The sequence below is a fragment of the Engraulis encrasicolus genome, chromosome 1 (assembly GCF_034702125.1).
Source record: "Engraulis encrasicolus isolate BLACKSEA-1 chromosome 1, IST_EnEncr_1.0, whole genome shotgun sequence".
Classification (NCBI taxonomy): Eukaryota; Metazoa; Chordata; class Actinopteri; order Clupeiformes; family Engraulidae; genus Engraulis; species Engraulis encrasicolus.
In genome coordinates this window covers 41,679,587-41,701,217 of record NC_085857.1, presented here as the reverse complement: position 1 = coordinate 41,701,217, position 21,631 = coordinate 41,679,587, and the positions used below count along the sequence as shown (strand labels likewise).

At 43.1% G+C, this 21,631-nt stretch overlaps 1 protein-coding gene across 2 annotated transcripts in view; it reads left to right on the top strand.

The window, feature by feature from the left end:
* pla2g6 (phospholipase A2, group VI (cytosolic, calcium-independent)) overlaps window positions 1-21,631 on the top strand; it is a 33,388-nt gene that overhangs the window by 497 nt on the left and 11,260 nt on the right. For both annotated transcript variants that reach the window (XM_063202442.1, XM_063202435.1), the window contains exons 2-13: window positions 374-581; window positions 2,346-2,558; window positions 3,947-4,127; window positions 4,665-4,852; window positions 6,678-6,774; window positions 7,929-8,111; window positions 8,222-8,330; window positions 10,259-10,372; window positions 15,795-15,882; window positions 16,439-16,599; window positions 17,069-17,219; window positions 19,151-19,287. In XM_063202442.1, the coding sequence (XP_063058512.1) occupies window positions 379-581; window positions 2,346-2,558; window positions 3,947-4,127; window positions 4,665-4,852; window positions 6,678-6,774; window positions 7,929-8,111; window positions 8,222-8,330; window positions 10,259-10,372; window positions 15,795-15,882; window positions 16,439-16,599; window positions 17,069-17,219; window positions 19,151-19,287 (1,825 nt within the window). In that variant the 5' untranslated portion in view covers window positions 374-378. The remainder of the gene's footprint in view (window positions 1-373; window positions 582-2,345; window positions 2,559-3,946; window positions 4,128-4,664; window positions 4,853-6,677; window positions 6,775-7,928; window positions 8,112-8,221; window positions 8,331-10,258; window positions 10,373-15,794; window positions 15,883-16,438; window positions 16,600-17,068; window positions 17,220-19,150; window positions 19,288-21,631) is intronic.

Below are 21,631 nucleotides of genomic sequence, written 5' to 3'. Positions count from 1 at the left end.
GATTTCACCTTAGTGCACGTCCCTGTCAAAGGTTACAATGTAATTTACAAGCCACATGTCTGTTGCACCATTGCAACTATTTGCAGACACATGTGACTATTACATTACAGAATGTATGTCCCTCTCTTGCACAATCGGGGAACTTCTGAACGTTTGATAATGTTCATTTTAAGGTCCTGAATGTAGAATTGTGTATCCTCCCTTATATGATTGGTAAAATAATACATCTGGTATGTTGATTATACTGTAATGTTATGATGGTGTTACAGGACTGGTATTGCACAACACAACACAACACAACTCAAAACTTGACCTAATTTGTAACTACTTCTGTTAATAAAATGTTGTATTTTTAAACGATATGTTTTCTTAGGCAGGATGAACTTCCTGGGGGGCATCTTGTCTTCCGTCTCCTCTGCCTTATTCGCCAAGCCTTACAAAGTGAAGGACGTGCCCCTGTCGGACTACAGCGGACGCAGTGTGGTAAAGCTGAAGGAGGATGGCAGAATAGTCCTCTACAAGAACACGCAGTCATGGGACTGCCTGCTATTGTGTCCCGAGACCCCCGCCACTGCTTTGCGGTAAGTAAATAAGACGATGGATGAAGTCATTTTGGAAGTGTGGTGGTGGTAGGGGGGTAAACTTCGGTCTTCTGTGTTGGTTTTCAGTTCTCTATCTATGTCAATCATGAGAGCTGTGGCCAGCTTCCTAATTTGCTGTCCTTGCAGTGGTGTGGTTTATGTGGAAGTAAAAAATCGATTCTGGGCCCTGCCGTGGCCAACCGGTAGGGCACTCGCTTGCCATGCGGCTGACCCGGGTTCGATTCCCAGCCCTGGTCTTTTGCCGACACCTCCCCGTCTCTCTCCCAATTTGTTTCCTGTCCACCTCTCACACTGTCCTATCAAATAAAGTAAAAAAAGACTTTTTTTTTTTAAACCTAGTTTGGTTATCTTTTAATCAGTGTGTCTGTTTTTACACAGTTTCGCATTATGAGACAAAAACATATGGGTACCATGTATCGCTTCAAATGTCATGAACGTGTTAAGCGACATCCCCTAATGCAGACGCATGAATAATGAATGAGGAATGCATTAAATCTCCATCATAACCCCATCATGTGTTTGGGCCATACACCTTCCAACCGAGTACATTTTCCGGAAACATTTACAGAGTCTGTGAAATGACATAGAGCTCAATCTGTGTCAGACTTTGTTAATCTTCTTGTTCATTTCCAAACTATCGAGTCAGCAGTTCCCTTATAGTGAGGAAGTCTGTCTTGCATATCATCACACTTAGCTATGGCACATGTGATGAATCACTCTTATACTTCTCATCACCAACCGCAGCTGTGTGTGTGTGTGTGTGTGTGTGATCTGCCTTTGGCTGAATGTATGTAAGCGTGAGCTATATGCAATGATGTGTGTAATGTCTTGTGTGTTCTGTATTTATGTATGTATGCTACTGGACACCTTAATGTCTCTTGGGATTAATACATGACACTCTACTCTACTCTTCTCTTCACGCCACTGTAGAACTAAGACCAAGTCTCCTGTTACTGTTTTCTTTTAATCTATTAAAAACAGGAACGGCAGGAGCCTTGGTGTCACAGACTTTATTATTGTATTGTTTTCGTGTCCTGTGTAGTCTTACCAGCCATGGTTGAGGTGAAATAAAAGAAAAGTCGCCGGCCTCACCCCACTTGGCTTCAGGAACTGTAGCCCATCACTTGTATCTAAAGTAACTGTAAATAACTTTGGATAAAAGCTTCAGCTAAATTGTACATGCATCTTCCTACCTACATCTGTAACGGAGGTGAACTAGCAGAGTTAGCGTGGAACGTTGGTAAACCTCCCTCCTGAAAGCCTCATACAGTATTGAAGCCGCTGGGCTGGAGGACTGGTCCTTTAGTCCAGCGGTATCATACTGTACCTCCCATTGCCAAACTGTTGTATTTTTTTTTATTTTACCTTTATTTAACCAGGGAAATAAAATCACATTGAGAATAAAATTCTCTTTTACAAGTGAGCCCTGGCCAAGGCGGCAGCACACATCACAATTACATTTACAGACAGGACACAGACAAAACAGAACAAATCAATATGGATGAAGAGATAAACTTACACAATAAAAACAATGAAATAATAAACATAAAACAAGATTAAAAGGAGATTACAAGATTAATCTTGTTTTATGTTTATTATTTTATGGTTTTTATTGTGTAATTTGGTTGACGACGTGGTGAGTTTGCGGACGAACTCTGCAGGAACACGTCCGTCACACATCTTCTTATATAAAATGGTGACCTTTGACATTTCTTTTTATTTCCTTCAAATGTCCATTTGTAGGTTGTTCCAGGTCCAGCAGGAGGAGGACGCCATGAACTGGTACCCCCAGTACGCCCTCAAACTCCGCCCATTCTACGAGATGCTCCCGGCGCTAAAACCCGACGCCATCCAGCCGGTAGTGGACTGTCTGCGCAGCCATCCTGACTGGAGCTCCGCCCACATCGCCGTGGAAACGGGACTGAGGGAGTGCCTGAAGCACAACTATGTTCTCAGGTACATTAAGAGCCTTGTCAGTGAATGGTTATTTCTCAATGTCAAGTGTATGAGCCTTGGAAGTGTGTGAGACTAATTAGTCACGCCCAGTGATTGGATACTCCGCAGAGTTCACCAAAGAGTATCCAATCACTGGGCATGATTACGAAGGCTGATACACTTGGAAGGGTGCACACTAAGACTTTGAGAAATGGCCAATGTATCAAAGTAGAAGTCACCCCACCAGTCTTTGAACTGTTGTATTAAAGCATTAAGGCATTAAAGCCAGGGCTGGATTCGTAATCTGGCACACAGGGACTTTTCAAAGACCTCAGAGCCTGATGGTGTTGTTTTCTTGTTGGTTGGTTTGAAAACAGTTTGTTTTATTATGGACAGGGGTCCGTTTCTCGATTTTTGTCGTTGCTAACCGTCTTAAGACCGTCTTAAGACCGTCTTACCGTTCCCTTGGATTTAGTGGTGAGCGGCGCTGTTGAGAGGGAGTTGAGTCGCTCTTACGAAGGACGTTGCTACCGTCGTTAGCAAAGACGCTTTCGAGATACGGACCCCTTGCCTGCAGTTTAGAGGGAGCAGCCCATTGGTCCATCTTCAGTATAGACAGTGCACTGAGTCAAGCAAGATATAGTACAAAACAGCATGCATGTGTCCTGTAGTTGCGAGTTTAAGACAAAAGGACTAGGTGGGTGTTTGGTCCCAGTCCAGCCCTGATTGCAGGGTTTTTTGCAATATGCCGTGTTTTTTTGTGTCCAGAACACTGCATGCTGCAGTAAATCGGCAGGTCGGAGGTAAAGGATGCAAGGGAAATAATCATGCTCGACTGTGGCACTGTGGAGAGTGGTGACCTGTCTTCCCCTTTTCCTTACTGAATAACTAACTTAGGGAGATGGGTGTGAAGAAGTGGTGATCTAAGATGTGAAAGTGATTTGATGCTGAGTGTGTTGTAGCCTCTTAATGCACGCCGTACCTCCAGCAGCACGCTGTAATAGTCATAGAGAAGATAAGTACCATAGTACTACAACACTATGACATAAGACAGGCCCTTTAGTAATGCACTACGACTTGGTCATTGCCATACTGATAACAGCAAATGTATAAAGTCGCGTCTTAATGGGTTAATGTGCTATATCGTCACCTTCCTCAAATAATCGCCTTAGTCATTTTTTTTCCAGGTTTTTCCAGGGAACACAAAAACTCCCTCAGAAAGGGGGAGGACATGAGTTAGGTGAAAACGTGAACTTGACCAAAAAATGACTTAGGCGATTATTTTAGGAAGGTGACGATATGTGAAAGTGTTTTTATTGCTTGTGTTGTAACTTTACTTTCTCCCTCCTTCCTTCCTTCCTTCCTTCCTTCCTTCCTTCCTTCCTTCCTTCCTTCTTCTCGTCTTGCAGCCAGATCAACACTCGTGATGGCCAGGGTCAGACCCCGCTGCACCTCGCATGCGAGCAAGGAAACGTCGACTGTGTTCGCGAGCTCCTGGACGAGTGTCAGGCTCGCACCGACGTCACAGACAAGAACGGAGACACGCCCATGCACTGCGCCGCTAAACAGGACACGGCAGCCGTCATAGAGGTAAGCTGCAGCCTGCAGCCGCGGCCGGCCACAAAACACCTCTGTAGTGAATGAAACCACAGAGACCTTCCCTTTACCTTGAATTTTTTTGTTCCGTCACATTCAACGGCAACTTGATTTCTGGGTCATTCCATCTTTGAAAACAAAAAGAGAAATGTTCACACACGCATCTTGTTTCTCCATGGTTTATATTTTTTTACGTTATGTTTCAATACGACCTAATAACCTCATATTGAATTAATGTAACCTCTTGATGGAATATTTCATTCATCGAAATGTTTTTGTAGTTTTTTTAAAAGCCTTTTTTGTGAGCATACAGATCAGTGTGTAACCACCTGTGAACGTTCATTCAATTTAAATTCTGATCTTTATCCAACAGATAAAGATGTGTGAGTTTTGGATACGTGTGGTTTGCCGTGCTCTGGTGTGCACTGTCCGCGTGATCAAAATTTCCCTACCTACCCCCTGGCACCCGATAAGAGAATGAAACAGCGGCCGCCCTTGTATGTGTATTGTAATCAAAAGGTCTTCTCCAAGGTGCTGTGCTGCCGCCTGTGTGCCGGGGTGAACGAGCCCAACTTGGCGGGCGAGACGCCCCTGCACGTGGCCTGCCGGCTGGGGCGCGCAGAGGCCGTCAAGTCCCTCCTGGGCGGAGGGGCCAAGTGCGACGTCCTCGGAGGAAACTGTTACCCCATCCACACGGCCATGAAGTACAGCCAGAAAGGGTGAGTTGGAGTCACCTCATGGTCAGGGCCGGATTAACGCACAGGCTAGATATGAAAGCGAAAGCACAACTGGGAAACTCCAACTCCCATTGTGACACAGCACTCCACAGCACACAGGTGCACACTGCACACTGAACACAACGAAATTGCATGTATGCCTCACCCGTGCAAAGGGGCAGCCTCCAATGGTGCCCCAAGGGAGGAGTGCGGCAGGATGTTATCCTTGCAGGGTACCTCAGTCATGGAGGAGGATGGGGGAGAGAGCACTGGTTAATTACTCCTCCCACCAACCTGGCAGATCGGGAGTCGAACAAGCCTGACGCCCTAACCGCTTACTCATGACTGCCCCGCTTACCCATGACTGCCCACTTACCCATGACTGATATGGGTGCAGCCTAGGGGCCCCCGCCTGTCAGGGGGCCCCCAGATTGGCCACAAGTGAAAAATTGCAAAAACCTGTGACAGGATGCAACAGGATGCAATGTACAGTTGGTGGACACGTTACCTTTAATTTCTAGCTCGTTAGTATGACACTGTTTATGTACAGTAAATTTGTCGTGAAATTGTCTTCTTGGGGGCCCCCTCAGAAACCTGTAGCCTCGGGGTGCCAGGCCATCTCAATGCGGCCCTGCTCACGATGCACATTGTTCCGCCAGTGTAATGCTGTAGTAGTCACTGAAAAGACTGTGCTTCCACACCGCCTTATAACGCAAAAGGGCAGTTGCTACGCAGAGCTTCGAACTGAGCACAATGACTTTGCAAAGATCCTGTTGTCCAGCCTAAGTAGTTTTAGATAGATTATTTACATGTGCCAGTTTTTGTGACTTGATATTACACCTTTCTTTGCAGACCAATCATTTTGTTTTACTTCATATTTTGATATTTGATATTTTAATGACATGTCATCAAAATCATAGCCTAATAACTAATTTTCAAAACACAATGCAGTTACGGCCTTTTGCACGACTGTGACATTACACAGACTCTTAAAAAATACATTATGACTTGATCATTGCCATTGTGGTAACGCAACATATTTATAACAGGGGCCTTGTCTTGAGAGTTTAATGCAATAAGACAAGGCTGCTGTTATACAGTTGCTGTTACCAGAATGACAATGACCAAGTCATAGTGCATGACTAGAGACTCTGTGTCCTGTTGTAGTAGTGTAGTATTATGGTAGTCAACTTAAGTTTTAAGTCTTTGACTCAATGACAACTATAACAACTACAACAATTTGAACTATCCACTGGTGAAACGGTGCACATCAGGACAATACCCAGCGGTACCCAGGAGTAAAAGATATGTCACAAAGTTCATGAAATCAGCTGTGGGACTTAAAACAAGATTTATGATGAAGCAATGATAACTTTGAACCATTTGGCGTACAACTTAGCTCTTTTGCCAATCATTTTGTTAGTTTTGCAGCATATACCTGTGCGTATTTACGTATTTCTTGTCTACTTCTTTGATTGCTGAAAATGAGCCGAGTTTTTTTTGGCATTGCGTGGTAGTAATTCTGTTTTGCTTTTGACCTTTGACAACCATTTGGAAATTTATTTGCATTTAATTAATTCTTACTCTCTGCTCTGAATGCAAAATAGTTAATTGCAGTGCCTGTTTTGTAATGGAGTTTGTTGTTGTTGTTTTTTTTTTTTAATCTTTTTTTTTTCATCATGCTTCACCCGTCTAGCTGTGCAGAGGCCATTTTGAATGTGGAGAAATGTATTTGCATTTAATTCATTCTTATTGCAGTGCTTGTTTGTAATGCAGTTTGTTGTTGTTTTTTTTTTATATATCTTTTTGTCATGCTCCACCCGTGCAGCTGTGCGGAGGCCATTTTGAATGTGGATCCCGCTCAACTTCAGGCAGAGGACCCCATGTACGGAGGCACCCCGCTACACTGGGCCAAAACATCAGAGGTCAGAGGTCATTTAGCCTGGAAAACCTTTTGCCCCATTCACATTCGTTTCCACCCTCATTCACTCGCAAAACAAAGTTCTGGGTAACGCTTTACTTATCACGATACAGTAATAACTGTGTACTTTCTGCATAATTACAGGGTAGAAAAGAACAGTTACATGTATCTAACGGGTATAAATGGGGTAATTACAAAGTAAATACCGTGCAATACATATATCTCAAAAATTACTATTAAACTACTGCATATTTTCTAACCATCTAATCATCTATATTTTCTGTTACCCTGTTGTTAGCCAATTAATGGTATTTACTTTGTAATTACCCCATTTTTACCCGTTAACTACCATGTCACTTCTCTCTGTTAACCTGTTATTACCCAGAAAGTACACAGTAATTACGTATGGTAACAGTACCGTAAAGTAAAGCGTGTACTACATGTAGGAGCAGTCACTATATGAAACCAGGGAAACACAGTCTATATTGCTACGTATGTTATATTTTAAACGTGTAGTGTCTAATTTTATTTGTTTATTTTCAATATGTATGCTGCCCAATTCAGAAATGTGATGTTTGATCATTAATGTTTACTAAGTAATAAACTAATATTTACGCCTCTGACTTAAGTATAGTCATTTTTGCTGCCAAATATATCTATGACCTGTGATTCAAAATGGCAGACATGGAGGAGAGCCACTTATTCGAGTATGAAAAGTTAAAATGTCCAAAAAAGCTAAATTAATACTCATATTAGAAATTCATGGTGGAGGTGAATACTGGTAGTGGTATGTATGAAAAAGACAGCATTTTTGAGTGACCAACATAAGGTCTGGAAATGAACTGCTAAAAATTACATACTGTACCTATAATAGTGCATGATTTTAAAAATTATTATTATTATGGGGGGGGGGGGGGGGGGGGGAGATGGGGGAGGGCCGGGAAATTACCCTGGTCGGACTCAAACCGGGGTCCCCGTGGACATGCAAGCCCAAATGTGAGGGGGCTCAGCGCGCTTCGCCACAGCGCCCCCAATATTGCATGATTCATAGCGAAAACATGACAACATCATCAACAAAAGGCTATGTACTTGTCACAAACAGAAAGCATCATATCAGCTGCATTAACTAGTTTGTTATCCATGTACCGTATTTCTCAGATGGCTCGTATGTTGCTGGATCGAGACTGCGATGTGAACTACCTCAGCAAGACGGGGGAGAGCCCGCTGCACATCATGACCAAGAAGGATCGCTTCGAGGCCTCCATGGTGTTGCTCACGCACGGCGGAGACCCCAACATCCGAGGCCCCGACGGGAACACCGCCCTGCACCTGGCCATGAAGGTACTTCAGGTTGTTTCCTGCTGTGGTGTTTTTTCTTCAATCTTCAATTGTCCATACCAAGCCCAACGGTATAAACAAGAACAAAATATATGTTAACTTTGTTTCTTTAGTTGGATCACATGGACCTGATCAAGGCTCTGATCGTGTTCGGGGCAGACGTGGAGGTCCACAATGACCTGGGAGAGACGCCAGGCCTCATCGCAGCACGCAGCAGCAAAGGTGAGTAGGACGCCAGGGAGGAGGACGACGGACTGAGAAGGACTAATAGAAAAATTAACTTTTTTCTTCACCAGTCAAAATGGCTAGTTTGTGTTTATCTCACTAGCCAGCCAAACACACAAGTCACTAATGGGTTAATTTGCACCAGCATTTGGCCGGTTGGCGATTATTAATTCAGAACTCTGGTAGGGAAACTTGGATTGTGCCTTAGCAGGAGACTGAAAAGGACCTGGTAGGGAGACTTGGATGAAGTCTTGGATAGTGTCTTACCTTGCGAACGCAGAAGAGGCCAAAGCTGCAAAGAGTGGCAGTGTGTTCTTAGCAAGAGCGGCATGAGCGATGTAAGTGACAGAGTATACCCATTAAAAGCAGAATGCAAGCATTCCAGTTGGCTGTGGCGGCGGCTGTTGTCCAACCGCATCATACTGTAGCTACTTAGCATAATATTTGCTGAAGTCCAACTACAAACTGACGCTCAAGTCGCTCAAATCGCCTCTAGTCACCCAAACCGCTTTGGTCTCTTCTCCAGCTCCTTCATACAAAATCAATTATTTCCGTCGCTTTTGGTGTATCCGTGCCATTAGCTGGGATGTTGAGAAGGAGTCTTGTTAAGGAGACTGATGAGGTGCCTTTGTGAGACACCAAGATGTCTTAGAAGAGATGAACGCTTTAGAAGGGATAAGATTCACATTGTAGTTCCTCTTAGTATCCATGACTTTATACTCCTTCCCTCTAGACCTCCTGTGGTATGCAAACATTACCTCGGTTGACTTCTACTGTATACAGATCTAAACTGGGTGAAGCGAGGCCAAATCCTCTGCTTTTCGACAGCCATCTGCTGCAGTCTAGGAGAGACCATCGTAGTCTTAGTATGTCTTATGTCTTATGGCTGATATGTGTTCCATGATCGAAAACAAAGTCTTTCATTCAGATTATGCCAATGAAGTTGAAATTCCGTCCAGACATGGTTTCCTAATCTAAACAGGGTAATCCATCTTTGCGTTCAGCTTGCAGACCAGGCCATACTAGGTATCTGAGCAGGATTCTGCTATTACACCAACGGGATTAAAGGAGATTGCTTTTAAATGATCCTATTAAACAACTCCTGCTGAATTAAATGTATAGATGGATTTCAATAGCATCATACTTTACCGTGGGAATGTACAGTAAGTTAAATCACCAGCAACACAGATACAATTTGACATGTTTATACGTATTTGTGTCGCTGTGGTTAGCAAATGGTACTTTTGGAGGTCAAACCAAAGATTCTTTTATTTCACAATAGACCTTCTCTGGTCAAGCTAGGAGGTCAGTTAGTAGAGTTACGTCTGTGGCAGTTGCCATGGAAACAGAACTGGTTGAGAGTTCCATGCATGTTCGTGTGATAGCATGTAATAATGATAAAAAAAAATATTTAACATGTTTACATCAAATAACATAAGAATATGGTATGAATGTAACATGAGATTGTACAAAATGGCTGCTCTCATCCTTGTGTGTTGACAAAGTGTGTTGAATTACCAGTTGTTAACTTTTGTACATTGTTTTAAACGTTTGATGCATGCTGTATCTTCATGCTTTATCAAACATTACTCACATGTTTATTTGAATGAATCATTACTACCATAGGATCAAATGATTAAAAAGAAATTAATTGTTTGATAATATGGCTGTGTTAACGTAATTTACTTATGTTTTATGTTCGTTTGATCATGATGAGAGCATGATTGTTATTTTTTCATTATCTGACATCTGACCACACTCACACACGCACAAATAAGGCGCGCAATATTCTACACTCACTTCTCAATGTTGTTGCCTCTCTGGCCTTGTGTGTGTGTGTGCGTGTGTGCATTTGTGAATATGTATGTCTGTTTGTGTGTGCTGCATGATTTTAACCACCGGCTGGCCGTGCGTGCGTCCTGAAGGCTCCAACAGAAAGATTCTGCTGGACATGCTGTGTAGTGTAGGAGCAGAGCGCTGCCACCCTCCATCCGCAGAGCTGCTCTCTCCCAGCAGGAAAGCCACCTCTCCAGGCATAGGTAACACCCCGACCCCCGACCCCCGACCCACCCTCTACCTCCAGAATACGCCAATGCCCCTTTTCCACTGCTGGTTTTCTGGTAGGCCTACAGCTCGACACAGCGCAACTCGTCCGCCACTTTTCGCTGTGCAATTGAGCTGTGGTGAGCCTATTTGGAAACTAAAAACTGTCGGCCGAGTCGCGCTGTGTGGAGCTGGAGGCCTACCAGCAATCTGGCAGTGGAAAAGAGGCACAAGAGTATCCCTGGAATCCCCCCCCCCCAGAAAGACCTGCACTTCTTTCCCTTTGCTTCTCATCGCTCCTCTGGCTAGCTCTGAGGTTGTAGTATTATGATATGCGTTGTTGACCTCACCACCCTGTCTACCCCAGAGCACCCCCAGAGAGACATGTATACTCCCTTGCTTCTTATTCCTCTTCTGGCTAGTCCTGGCATGTGCTACAAAGGTCATTTAAGGGTGAAGTGTTCCTTTAAGCGATAAGTTTGGTTTAGTTAACCCAGAGGTGTCGACACCCTTAAAGGCGTTCAGGACGATGTAGAACGTGCCACAACGGCTGGAAAATATCTTTCTAAGCGAACTGTCACAACAACATGGACGTCCGAAGGTTCAAACTGTAAAAAAAAACAATGCGGTATGCAGTGTTTCCCCCAGAAAATTGGTTAGTCAAGGTGGTGAGGCTTGGAGTCTGTCCCTGGGGGGCGGCGTGGCGGGTGGGGGGNTGGGCGGCGCCACTCGCGATGTCACGCGGGGGGAGGTGTTGGCGGGGTTTGATGTCACGCACGGCACGAATACTGTTTCGGGGGTTTGGGGGGGGGGGGGGGGGGTGGGTTTGAATAATAACAAAGCTGTGTAGAACTGGAAAATATGTATTTATTGACCTGCCATATCAAAACTATTTACAGAAGCTGAAAAGAAAAATGTAACAAAAAGTGCAGTGCAGGTTGTTTACATTAACGAAAAAGAGAAACCAAATGGAGTGCAAAATTGACTGGCTACCTATGACTACCTATGGCACATTTTGCAAGTCTTGTCCTTGCAGGCCATCCTTCTCGGTTTTTCAAAAAAGAGTTCCAGTGCCCTGTTGTAATTAAACTGCCCTACTGGTGGCCCATTTATGCTAATTCTTGGGTTGCAGCTGACGTCATAGTGCTGCCCCCTGGTGGTGATCTACCGCTGCTGGTGGGCTTGGAGCCATTGAAACCCATTCAAAACTTAATTTTTTCGATCTGACACAGAATATTTTTAATTATACCTAAAGACACACCATTGGACTTGTTTAAAAGCTGAGAACCTCAGCTTTCCATAACTGAAAGCGGTATTTTCCTAGCATCTACCAATCCGAAGGTAGCCCACTTTAAGTGCGGAATTACTTTTCTAAAGATAGCGTTTTGTTTCCTTGGAAACGGACGCGGTTTATGTGTTACGCATACGCTATTTGACTCGGTTTTGCACTATTATGGATGAATTTCTAATCTTGACATGTTAATGGACAATCTATGCGAATTTCATAATGTGTTTTTATGTGATATGGGAGTAAATGTGTTTACATCCCGTCTGGGATTTGTTAAACTAGCTGGCCCGCTAGTTAGCTAGCAAGTGCTAGGTCTCTACACTACATCATGTCAAAAGTGGAAAGATTTGCCGACACTCAAGGCTGTGGATATAATGAACTGGTTCTGTGAATGTTCTCAGAATGTTTTGCTTTGACAAATTGCTGATATTATAGCATTACATCCAAATCCTGGTGTTTCTTTGTTTATGCTTGGGCCATTGAGACAGATCGATTCTAATATCTATTACCAGAGAGAGTTTATTTCTGCTATTACTTACTTGCTAGCTAACTAGCGAACTAGCTAACAAATCCCAGACGGGCGTACTGTTAACACATTTTACTCCCATGTTACATAAAAACGCATTTTGAAACTCGCACAGATTGTCCATTAGAATGTCAAGATTAGAAATTCATCCATAATAATGCAAACCCGAGTCAAATAGCGTATGCGTAACACATAAACCGCGTCCGTTTCCAAGGAAACAAAACGCTATCTTTAGAAAAGTAATTCTGCACTTAAAGTAGGCTACCTTCGGATTGGTAGATGCTAGGAAAATACCGTTTTCAGGTATGGAAAGCTGAGATTCTCAGCCTTTAAACAAGACCCATGGTGTGTCTTAAGGTCTAATTAAAAATATTCTGTCGAACATCGAACAAATGTACTTTTGAATGGGTTTCAATGGCCAGGGTTTTTTTTTTTTTTTTTTTTTTGCCCTCGGACGCATTTTTTTTTTTTTTTTTTAGGGAACGTAGCCAAGGCGGGGGTGGGGTTTAGTCAAGGCGGCCGCCTTGATAAGAAAGCGCTGGGGGAAAGCCTGGTATGAGTCTTTGACCACTTAGGGAAACAACATTTATTTTTTTTCCAGTTGGCCTGAAAAGACATGTCAGTGCAACAGCAGAGGGTTTCATTCACAACTACCTCGGGGTCAACTAAACCAAAGTTTTCACAGAACGTCTCTTGTACCTACATTTGCTCAGTGATACTGGAACTATATCCATATTGTCTTTCCCCCCCCTTTAATTTAGTTTTTGGTTTAGGCTCTTACTGTATGCAACATTTAAGCCTAAACTTGGCTTATAAAGTCTTGGCCTTTAAAGTCTGTCTGAATTCTCAAGTACTATAAATGAGAGTCTGGCTGCTCAGTGGATTCCTCTCTGTCTTTCAGTTTCACCTCTATGAAGTTTCAGGTTTCTATTTTTATTTCATTTTTTTCTCCTTCCTTTTGGGCTAGGGTTGGGGTGGTTGACCTTGTTTACGTGACCTCTTCCTGTCATAAGTGAGAAAATGCACGCTCTTATCGGCGCCTTGTTAGCTGGCTGCATCGTGTTTTGAACTGCATGTAGCCTCATGAAATAACTCTGTTAAACTTTACTTGACGCCGGCGTCATACGTATGACATAACAGTGTCAAAACGGTGTCATGACACAGTCCTTAACGAGTCATAAGCAAAATAATAATACGTCATAAACGTTTTATGGTCATGGAAAGTTGACATTGTTAGGCCTGTCTTTATCATAATGTTTTTGATATTGACATAATGTTCATGACGCATGCATGACCGCACTATGACAATGTTATGACACTGTTATATCATACGTATGACACCGGCGTCAAGGAAAGTGTAACCAATAACTCTCTGACTTATCTCTTTCTAAAGTCTATCTAAAGTCTTATCGCTGTGTAGTCTTACAACTCAGAGCATCTGGAATAATTAACTCATTGGCTGCCAGCCATTTTCATAAAAGAGTACCTCGGAGTGCCAGAGATTTTTCAGCATTTTGGGCGTTTTTTGGAGGCTCACAGAAAATTGAGTTCTGTGTCTATGTCAACACCATACCTATCAAAACACAGATTAGACGCTCATCTGTCAGCAGAAAAAAACGGTGTCTCTCTACCCCTTTCCGTTCTTTCATAATCATCTGTTGAAATTAAGTGGAATTCGCCAAAATGCTGCTTTCTAGCCAAAAAGCTGAGAAAACGCCATTTGAAGTAGAACTATAACTGCAAACGTTTTTGCCCATAATGGCATCGTCCTAACAACTCCAAACCTATCAGATGTTATTACAGAGTCTTCTGTCATCTGTAGCCTGAACAAAAGATCGTTTGTATGACCTTTTCAACCTAATATACTGAAATATAACGGGGGTGGACTCGAAAACAAGTGTTTTGGTTTAGTTGCTGGCGCGCAGAATGGATCATGACAGCAGGTGCCCCTAACTCCGGGAACTCCCTCCCTCTCCCTCCCCCTCTGATCGTGCTCTCTCTCCCCTCGTTGGAGAACGAATCACAGCTGGTTTATTTCCTCCAGAAATAGTACCGTGTTGTGTCTTGTGGGGGAGGGAGGCAGGTAGGCAGGTAGGCAGGCAGGCAGGCAGCTCCGCTTAACGTAGCTTACTGCAGCTTCTTTGACAGAGTGGACAATTTGCAGATTGATGATTACTGTAATCATGGTTCTGCTATGGTGATCTTGTCATATATTGTTCAATGAATTTTCTTTTGATAAAGTACTGATCACATATTCAACATTTCACAAGCCGATTGGAGTGGTGAAGGCTAGCTGGTCTGAGGCTAAGTGCAATGCTTTCTCATGTGAGCTGACTGTATCTGACCAGACACAAAGGCTACTCTGTTCCAAGAATCTGCAACCCCCCTGTCTTTTTTGATGATACAGTAAGCTGATCATACTATACAGATCCATAAAAAATAACTGTAGAATGAGTAAAAATAGTTGACTTACCAAGGCTCCTTTATTTAGGCTTAGTTGTAAGTTGTTAGCGATTTCGTGCTAGCTAGCTAGCTAGCTGGCGTAGCAAAATTTATAGCCAAGCATTCCCAACATCACCACTAGTCCAGTGCATTCTCCTGTTAGATGATATTTTGTAAGCATCATCCTGATGTTGTGTAGGCTGATCACATTATCCAAAATGAAAGGTTGCCACACAGATCATCTCATGGTGTATTTTGGGCAAGCTAGCTACAATGCCTTCTAGCTAGATAGCAACTGGGGGTTGTATTTTGGTCATGAGAGGAAGGTTTTTTTTGGGTCAGGCTCTGACACTAAAATCAGTAGCCTACCTGTGTTAAAATCAGAGGGCAAGAAAGTAGACTACTGTCACAGGTGCTTTACTTTCAAAAATGATTTTGCTATGCTACTTTTGAGATTATAATAGTAAAAAAGGGGTGTTTTTGTCTTGACATTTCCTCCTGGTCTGAACAGCCCTGCCTTGACTGTTCCTAAGGACACTTCTGCCACCTACAGGAACAGTTAGAAAATGCCTAGAGGCTTGAAATTTATACAGAAGATAGCTCAGACCGTCCTCGAGGCCTGGCTGTAAAAAAACGCAATTATCGGCGAACGACGTCGAAGGCAGGGGGCGTCACTATTCGAAATGACGTCATTCGACGGCCAAGGCAGCCAATGAGTTAATTGACCTAAAGCAGTGTGTTGTCATTGATGGCTTTGATTTATAACTACTTTTATTTCTAGAGGTTCTACTACAGTAATAGCAGAGATGTAGCTTTAGAAAATAAAACCCTATTATCATGATTTTATTGCACTAGTTTGCTTCATTATCCGATTTACATAGAGTAAAGCAACTTGTTCAGAAAAAAAGTTGGTTGTATATTGTAGGATTTTTATTTTTGTGAACCCATTATTTCCACCTCTGTATAATTTAAAATTGATCAATGTAGCACACATGTGTACATGAACATTTTCTAACCAGAATACATTGTATTTGTTCAATGTACGTGTATACTGTGCAGATTTGATTGTATGAGACCTCAAAATGTGCCTTATAGCACACGTTGATGCGATGACCTATGAAAGCCCACTGCTTCTGAAAGCCCTGCTGTGATTGGTCGGCAGGTTTTGAGGACATGATGCATGTGACTGCTGCCATGACGGCGATGAGCGGGGGCCGAGGGGAGGTGGACGGCATCTCGCGAGGCAGGAAGTATGTATGCCTGAACAGGATGGAGAGATGTGTGTGTGTTATTCTGGATACCACTTATGTAACCCGTTAAGACACAGTGTTACACATCTGCTGTTACCAGAATGGCAATGACCAGGTCATAAAGGCCCCGTATAATGTAATAGTAATGCAGGGTTATAAATTTGCTGTTACCAGAATCGCAATGACCAAGTCATAGTGCATTACTAATATAGGCCCTGTGTGCTGTTATAGTAGTGTTGTACTATGGTAGTCAAGTTTTCAATAACTATTACAGCGTTCCACTGATGGAACGGCGTGCATTAGTAAGGGCTAAATATGATGTAGAGCTTTTACAAGAGACACCACAAAAATGTGTTATAACACGCACGCACACCATTTAGGGCCGGGATCTAACCTTGCCATCTCTATCCCCTGGTGTTAAAGGCACAGGTTGCTGTTTCTGTTGTGATAAGTTTATTTTATTCAGGCATACGAAATAAACAAGTAAAAATCTGTGATATAAACCATTACATGAAGGATCTAACACCCATTTGTCTGTCTCCCCCTGTGGCCGTAGGGACAGGCTGTTATGTCTGGACGGGGGCGGGATTAAGGGTCTGGTGCTGATCCAGATGCTAATCGCTCTTGAGCGACAGGCCGGTCGGCCAATCAGAGAGCTCTTCGACTGGGTGGCCGGAACCAGCACCGGAGGCATCCTGGCACTGGCAGTCATACATGGTGTGTGTGTGTGTGTGTGTGTGTGTGTGTGTGTGTGTGTGTGTGTGTGTGTGTGTGTGTGTGTGTGTGTGTGTGTGTGTGTGTGTGTGTGTGTGTGTGTGTGTGTGTGTGTACACTAATGACTGTATTAACTAAAGAAGTATTTAACTGTTAATCTGTTTATGTAAATATGATTATCACGTAGAAGGATAAAGAAGGGTGTGTGTGTAGTATTTAATCTGTGACAAAATATTTGGAATCTTAACGATGTAAATTTGATTAGTGGGCTCAAATTGAACATTGGAAGTGTGTGTGTGTGTGTGTGTGTGTGTGTGTGTGTGTGTGTGTGTGTGTGTGTGTGTGTGTGTGTGTGTGTGTGTGTGTGTGTGATAGAGAGATAGAGAGTTATTTCGTTTTTTTGCAGGTTTGTTTTAGTCCCGTCAGGAGCCTGCGTTATGTATCTAATAGTGAGGTGTGTTGTCCTGTCCAGGCAAAGACATGCCGTACCTGCGCTGCCTGTACTTCCGCATGAAGGAGCAGGTGTTCAAGGGGTCGCGACCTTACGAGTCGGCCCCCCTGGAGGACTTCCTGAAGAAGGAGTTTGGGGAGAACACCAAGATGGCCGACGTCAAACACCCCAGGTACTATAGTATGAGCATCAAAACTTCAGCAGTCTTTGTAAGGCCAAAGTCCCAATTAGAAATCACAGTTCTAGTGCACGTCTTTGTTGTTTTTAATCGCTATATCTATAGACTTTGTGTGCAGACTAAACTAGTAAAGTAAACCATTCTGATATACTCTCACTGGTGGGTTGTTTGGATATGCTGTATTCTTATTTTTAAGCCCATTTCATTATGCTCTATTGGCGTGTCAATAGGACTAACATCCACATTCCTGTTTAAGTTCAAAAGGGGTTCCACAAGGCTCAGTCTTGGGACCCTTTCTCTTCATCTTGTCATTTGCTTATCTGTTGACATTGCATGTCATATATACAATATATTACTGTAATTCCATGTACCCAACGTTGTGATAACAGTTTGGAGCGGGCCCCTTCCTCTTCCAACATGCCTGTGCACCATTGTACAAAACGAGGTCTATTAAGACATGGATGACCGAGTATGGTATGGATGAGTTTTTGGGTGCATTATAGTGGCGACTGAGAGCCAGGCTTTCTCGACCAACATAAGTGTGTGACCTCAACAATGCGCTTTTGGAAGAATGGTCAAAAATTCCTATAAACACATTCTTCAGCTTTGTGGATGGCCTTCCCAGATTAGTGAGCAAAGGTTGCAAAGGTGTACCGATATCAAATGGAACCCTATGGGTTAGGAATGGGATGGTAGCTAAGTTCATATGAGATCAAAGCAGGATAATGAATACTTTTGGTAATGCAGTGTATCTTCCGTCCGTACAGACTGCAGCGTACACACAGCTTTCACTCCCTAACCCTGTCTGATCCATAAACTAATGATGCTCTCCTTTTATTAATCGGCTTAAAGAGAGATTAGTCTCTGACAGTTAGACTCAAATTATCACCAGACCCTTGCTACAGACTTCAGTCTCGTCTGCTGACTGTAGTGTCACTTGGGCAGCCGTGGCCTAGTGGTTAAGGAGATGGGCTTTAGATCAGAGGGGTTGCGGGTTTGAATCCCACCCTTCCATTCCCTATCTCACTCCGTGGCTGAGGTGTCCTTGAGAAAGGCACCTAACCCCACACTGCTGCAGGGACTGTAACCAGTACTCTTAACTTGAAATTACTGTAAGTCGCTTTGGGTAAAAGCGTCAGCTAAGTGTAATGTAATGTAATGTGTGCCCTTTTAGTGGCTCCGCCAGTTGCTGCAATCAATGAAACCCTTGTATGTGGAGATTTTTTTTATCTACCCAAGAGAGTATCACTTCTCTTTTTTATCAAACTTGATTGGTTAACCTTGTCCACCTCTTCATTCTCAACAGCCTCTTCTTTCAAGAGAACCTTTTTTCTTGTCTTCCTCTTCACAGACTAATAGACTTGCCCTCTTCTATCGTCTCCTCACCTCTCCTCTTCACACTGGCTTTTGAGATCACATGCTATTAAGGGATTAGTTTTCACCATGTACTTCAAGTGCAGTTACTGTCCTCGAATCCTGCTGCTGACTTAACAGATTTGTTTTGGATCATCCTTTTTTATTGAAGTGGTCCTCTCCACACCCTCTTCCTTTTCTTTGATATCTCTCTCTCTCTCTCTCTCTCTCTCTCTCTCTCTCTCTCTCTCTCTCTCTCTCTCTCTCTCTCTCTCTCTCTCTCTCTCTCTCTCTCTCTCTCTCTCTCGCATCAAGGTGGAATACATGTATTATCACTTGGTCAATGATGTGGAGAAATGTTCAAACATTTGGTGTGTGGGGGGGTTGTTATGTGAGGTTGGGGAGAATGGGGAGCTGAATATAGGGGGGAGGTGGTCTGTTTTTGGTCAGTGGCTGTACTGTGACAATGTATGATGGGTAAATGGTATTAAATAAAGACATTTTAAAGGTCTCTCTCTCTCTCTCTCTCTCTCTCTCTCTCTCTCTCTCTCTCTCTCCCCCTCCTCCTCCAGGGTGATGGTGACGAGTGTCCTGGCTGACAGACACCCAGGGGAGCTGCACATCTTCCGGAACTACACTCCGCCGCCCCTGCAGCACAGCCCACCGTACGCCTCCACAGCCACCTTTAAGCCTCTCACCATCCCAGAGGGTATGCTCCTATAGTAGCCTAGAAACACCCACTTAGTCTCTGGCACGGGGGCTACACCAGATGCCTTAGGAGGTCAAAGACTTGTATGGCGTAACAATTATCTTCCACTGCAATCAGTGCAATTGGCTACACCAGACATGGCAATGCAGAAAACATTCTAAGAAAAATCCATTCTTCTTGGATCCATTCAATTTGACTTAGTAGAGAGAGAGAGAGAGAGAGAGAGAGAGAGAGAGAGAGAGCGAGAGAGAGAGAGAGAGAGAGAGAGAGAGAGAGAGAGAGAGAGAGAGAGAGAGAGAGAGAGAGAGAGAGAGCGAGAGCGTTTTACAGCTTGCTTTGCTAATTCGCCTAGGAAACAATGGTAGACTCATTCTAATAGCAAAATCATGACCAGTACCCCAGACTATTCATTCATTCATGATACAAGTCTAGCTTGCCAGGTTATGCGTTAACAGGATGTCAAAGGAGAATGGGAAGGAGATTTGTTGGACTGAGGGAATCGAAAAGTCGAAAAATGGCTGATACAGTAGTCATGGCATTAAAAGGTTTTGCAGGAGCTGCCTTCCTGGCAGACTTGAAATATCCACTTTCTTGATTTGTCGGCTGGTGTGTCCAATCGAGTCCCATCTCATCTGACCTCATTTCAAAGCTGCCAGCTGAGGTCGAATGGGCCCAAAAGACAGTCGGCTCTCTGTTTGAGCTTTTCTCTCAGTGTGTATCGCTTCCCTGCTCTCTCTTTCTTTCTTTCTTTCTTTCTTTCTTTCTTTCTTTCTTTCTCTCTCTCTCTCTCTCTCTCTCTCTCTCTCTCTCTCTCTCTCTCTCTCTCTCTCTCTCTCTCTCTCTCTCTCTCTCTCTCTCTTACTCATATCCCCCCATCAGGCATGGCAGCACCACATCGAAAACCATTTCACACTTTTAAGTCAGAAAATGACTCTCCTTGTACCTCGAATGAAGCTGTGATTCTGCAGAATGCAAGTGCACCACTAATAATGAAACAGCACTGCGAGATCTGTAAGTTGCACAAGTGGTTTATGGTGTGTTGCTTATTGGTTACTGAATCCCACTGTCTGAAAAAAAACTGATTCTTAATAATTACTCAAATTCACATCTGAATTATAACAATATTGGGGTGTACAGATAAAGACTTTTGCCTTGGCTATCGGTCGATGACTTATATGCAAGTATACCGAATCGAATCGTACTAAATAATAAACTGATAAACTAATAAAATGAGTTGCCCCTGAATCAGATCATAGCCTTTGAATAGAGCTTTAAGAGTCAAAGATTCACCCCTCTAATAACTACTAAGTTATACATTTGAGGTCTGCGTTCCGTTTACAATTCACACGTTTGGAAGAACAAAGTTGTGCGATATTTGACCAACGTGGACTCGAGTTACACTGACAAAATTCTGCACAAATGTACCATGACAGAACAGCATGTATTATTTCACCAAAAGTCCACAAGCTTGATTTCACTCTCAAAGCTCGGAAGATATTCTCATACTCCAAACAGGATGTGGTCAGCAAACAAAAAAAGGAATGAGGCCTCTTATTCTTCTCTAAAGCGTTAGCGTCAGAAGAGTGTGCGGAGAGCAGCACAACTGCTTTTTATTTGAGTAGCGTGTAGCGCGTGACCACAATGGCTGTACATCAGCAGCATGTGTGTCAGGTCTACCGGTCGATCTGTCGCATGTCTGCAAACGGTTGCACAAACCACTTCTTCACGTTTGCAGCTGTTTTCAGGCATGTGTGTAACTTCATCCCCAAAGTCTACCGTATAACGTCAGATTAATGTAAACATTATTCAGGAGTCTGTTTAACAGTATAGAATGGTTTTGGTTGTGGTGACTGGGCAGTGATGGTGGTGCTTATTCTTGGGCAGGCAGGCCACTTCACAAATATACTTAAAGGATTTACTTGCTGTTATTGACAAGTACAAATGAAGAGTTCAGATGCAAAACCCCCTAACTCCATTTCTGAAGACCTGCCCTTCTATATTTTTTAGAGAACCCCGTTGTTGGTTTGGTTTACATTCATGTACTTGATAATACATATAAATAGTTATATTACATAGATAAAATACAAAAATATGCAATTTTGATAGCTTTGTATTAAATAAACATGAATTAAGATTATTTTCTGAAAAGGCACTTAGGGGGTTTTGCATCTGAACTCTTCAAATATTAATCATGATTGTCCTTTGAGACTTGATCACCATGTCTACAGTATAATGTCAGTGGGAAGTGATCTCTGCTCAGGGTTTGAATCTGACCAAAGGTCCATTCACATCTACAGTGATAACCATAAAGATAATGATAAAAACACTTAACTAAATACTCTAC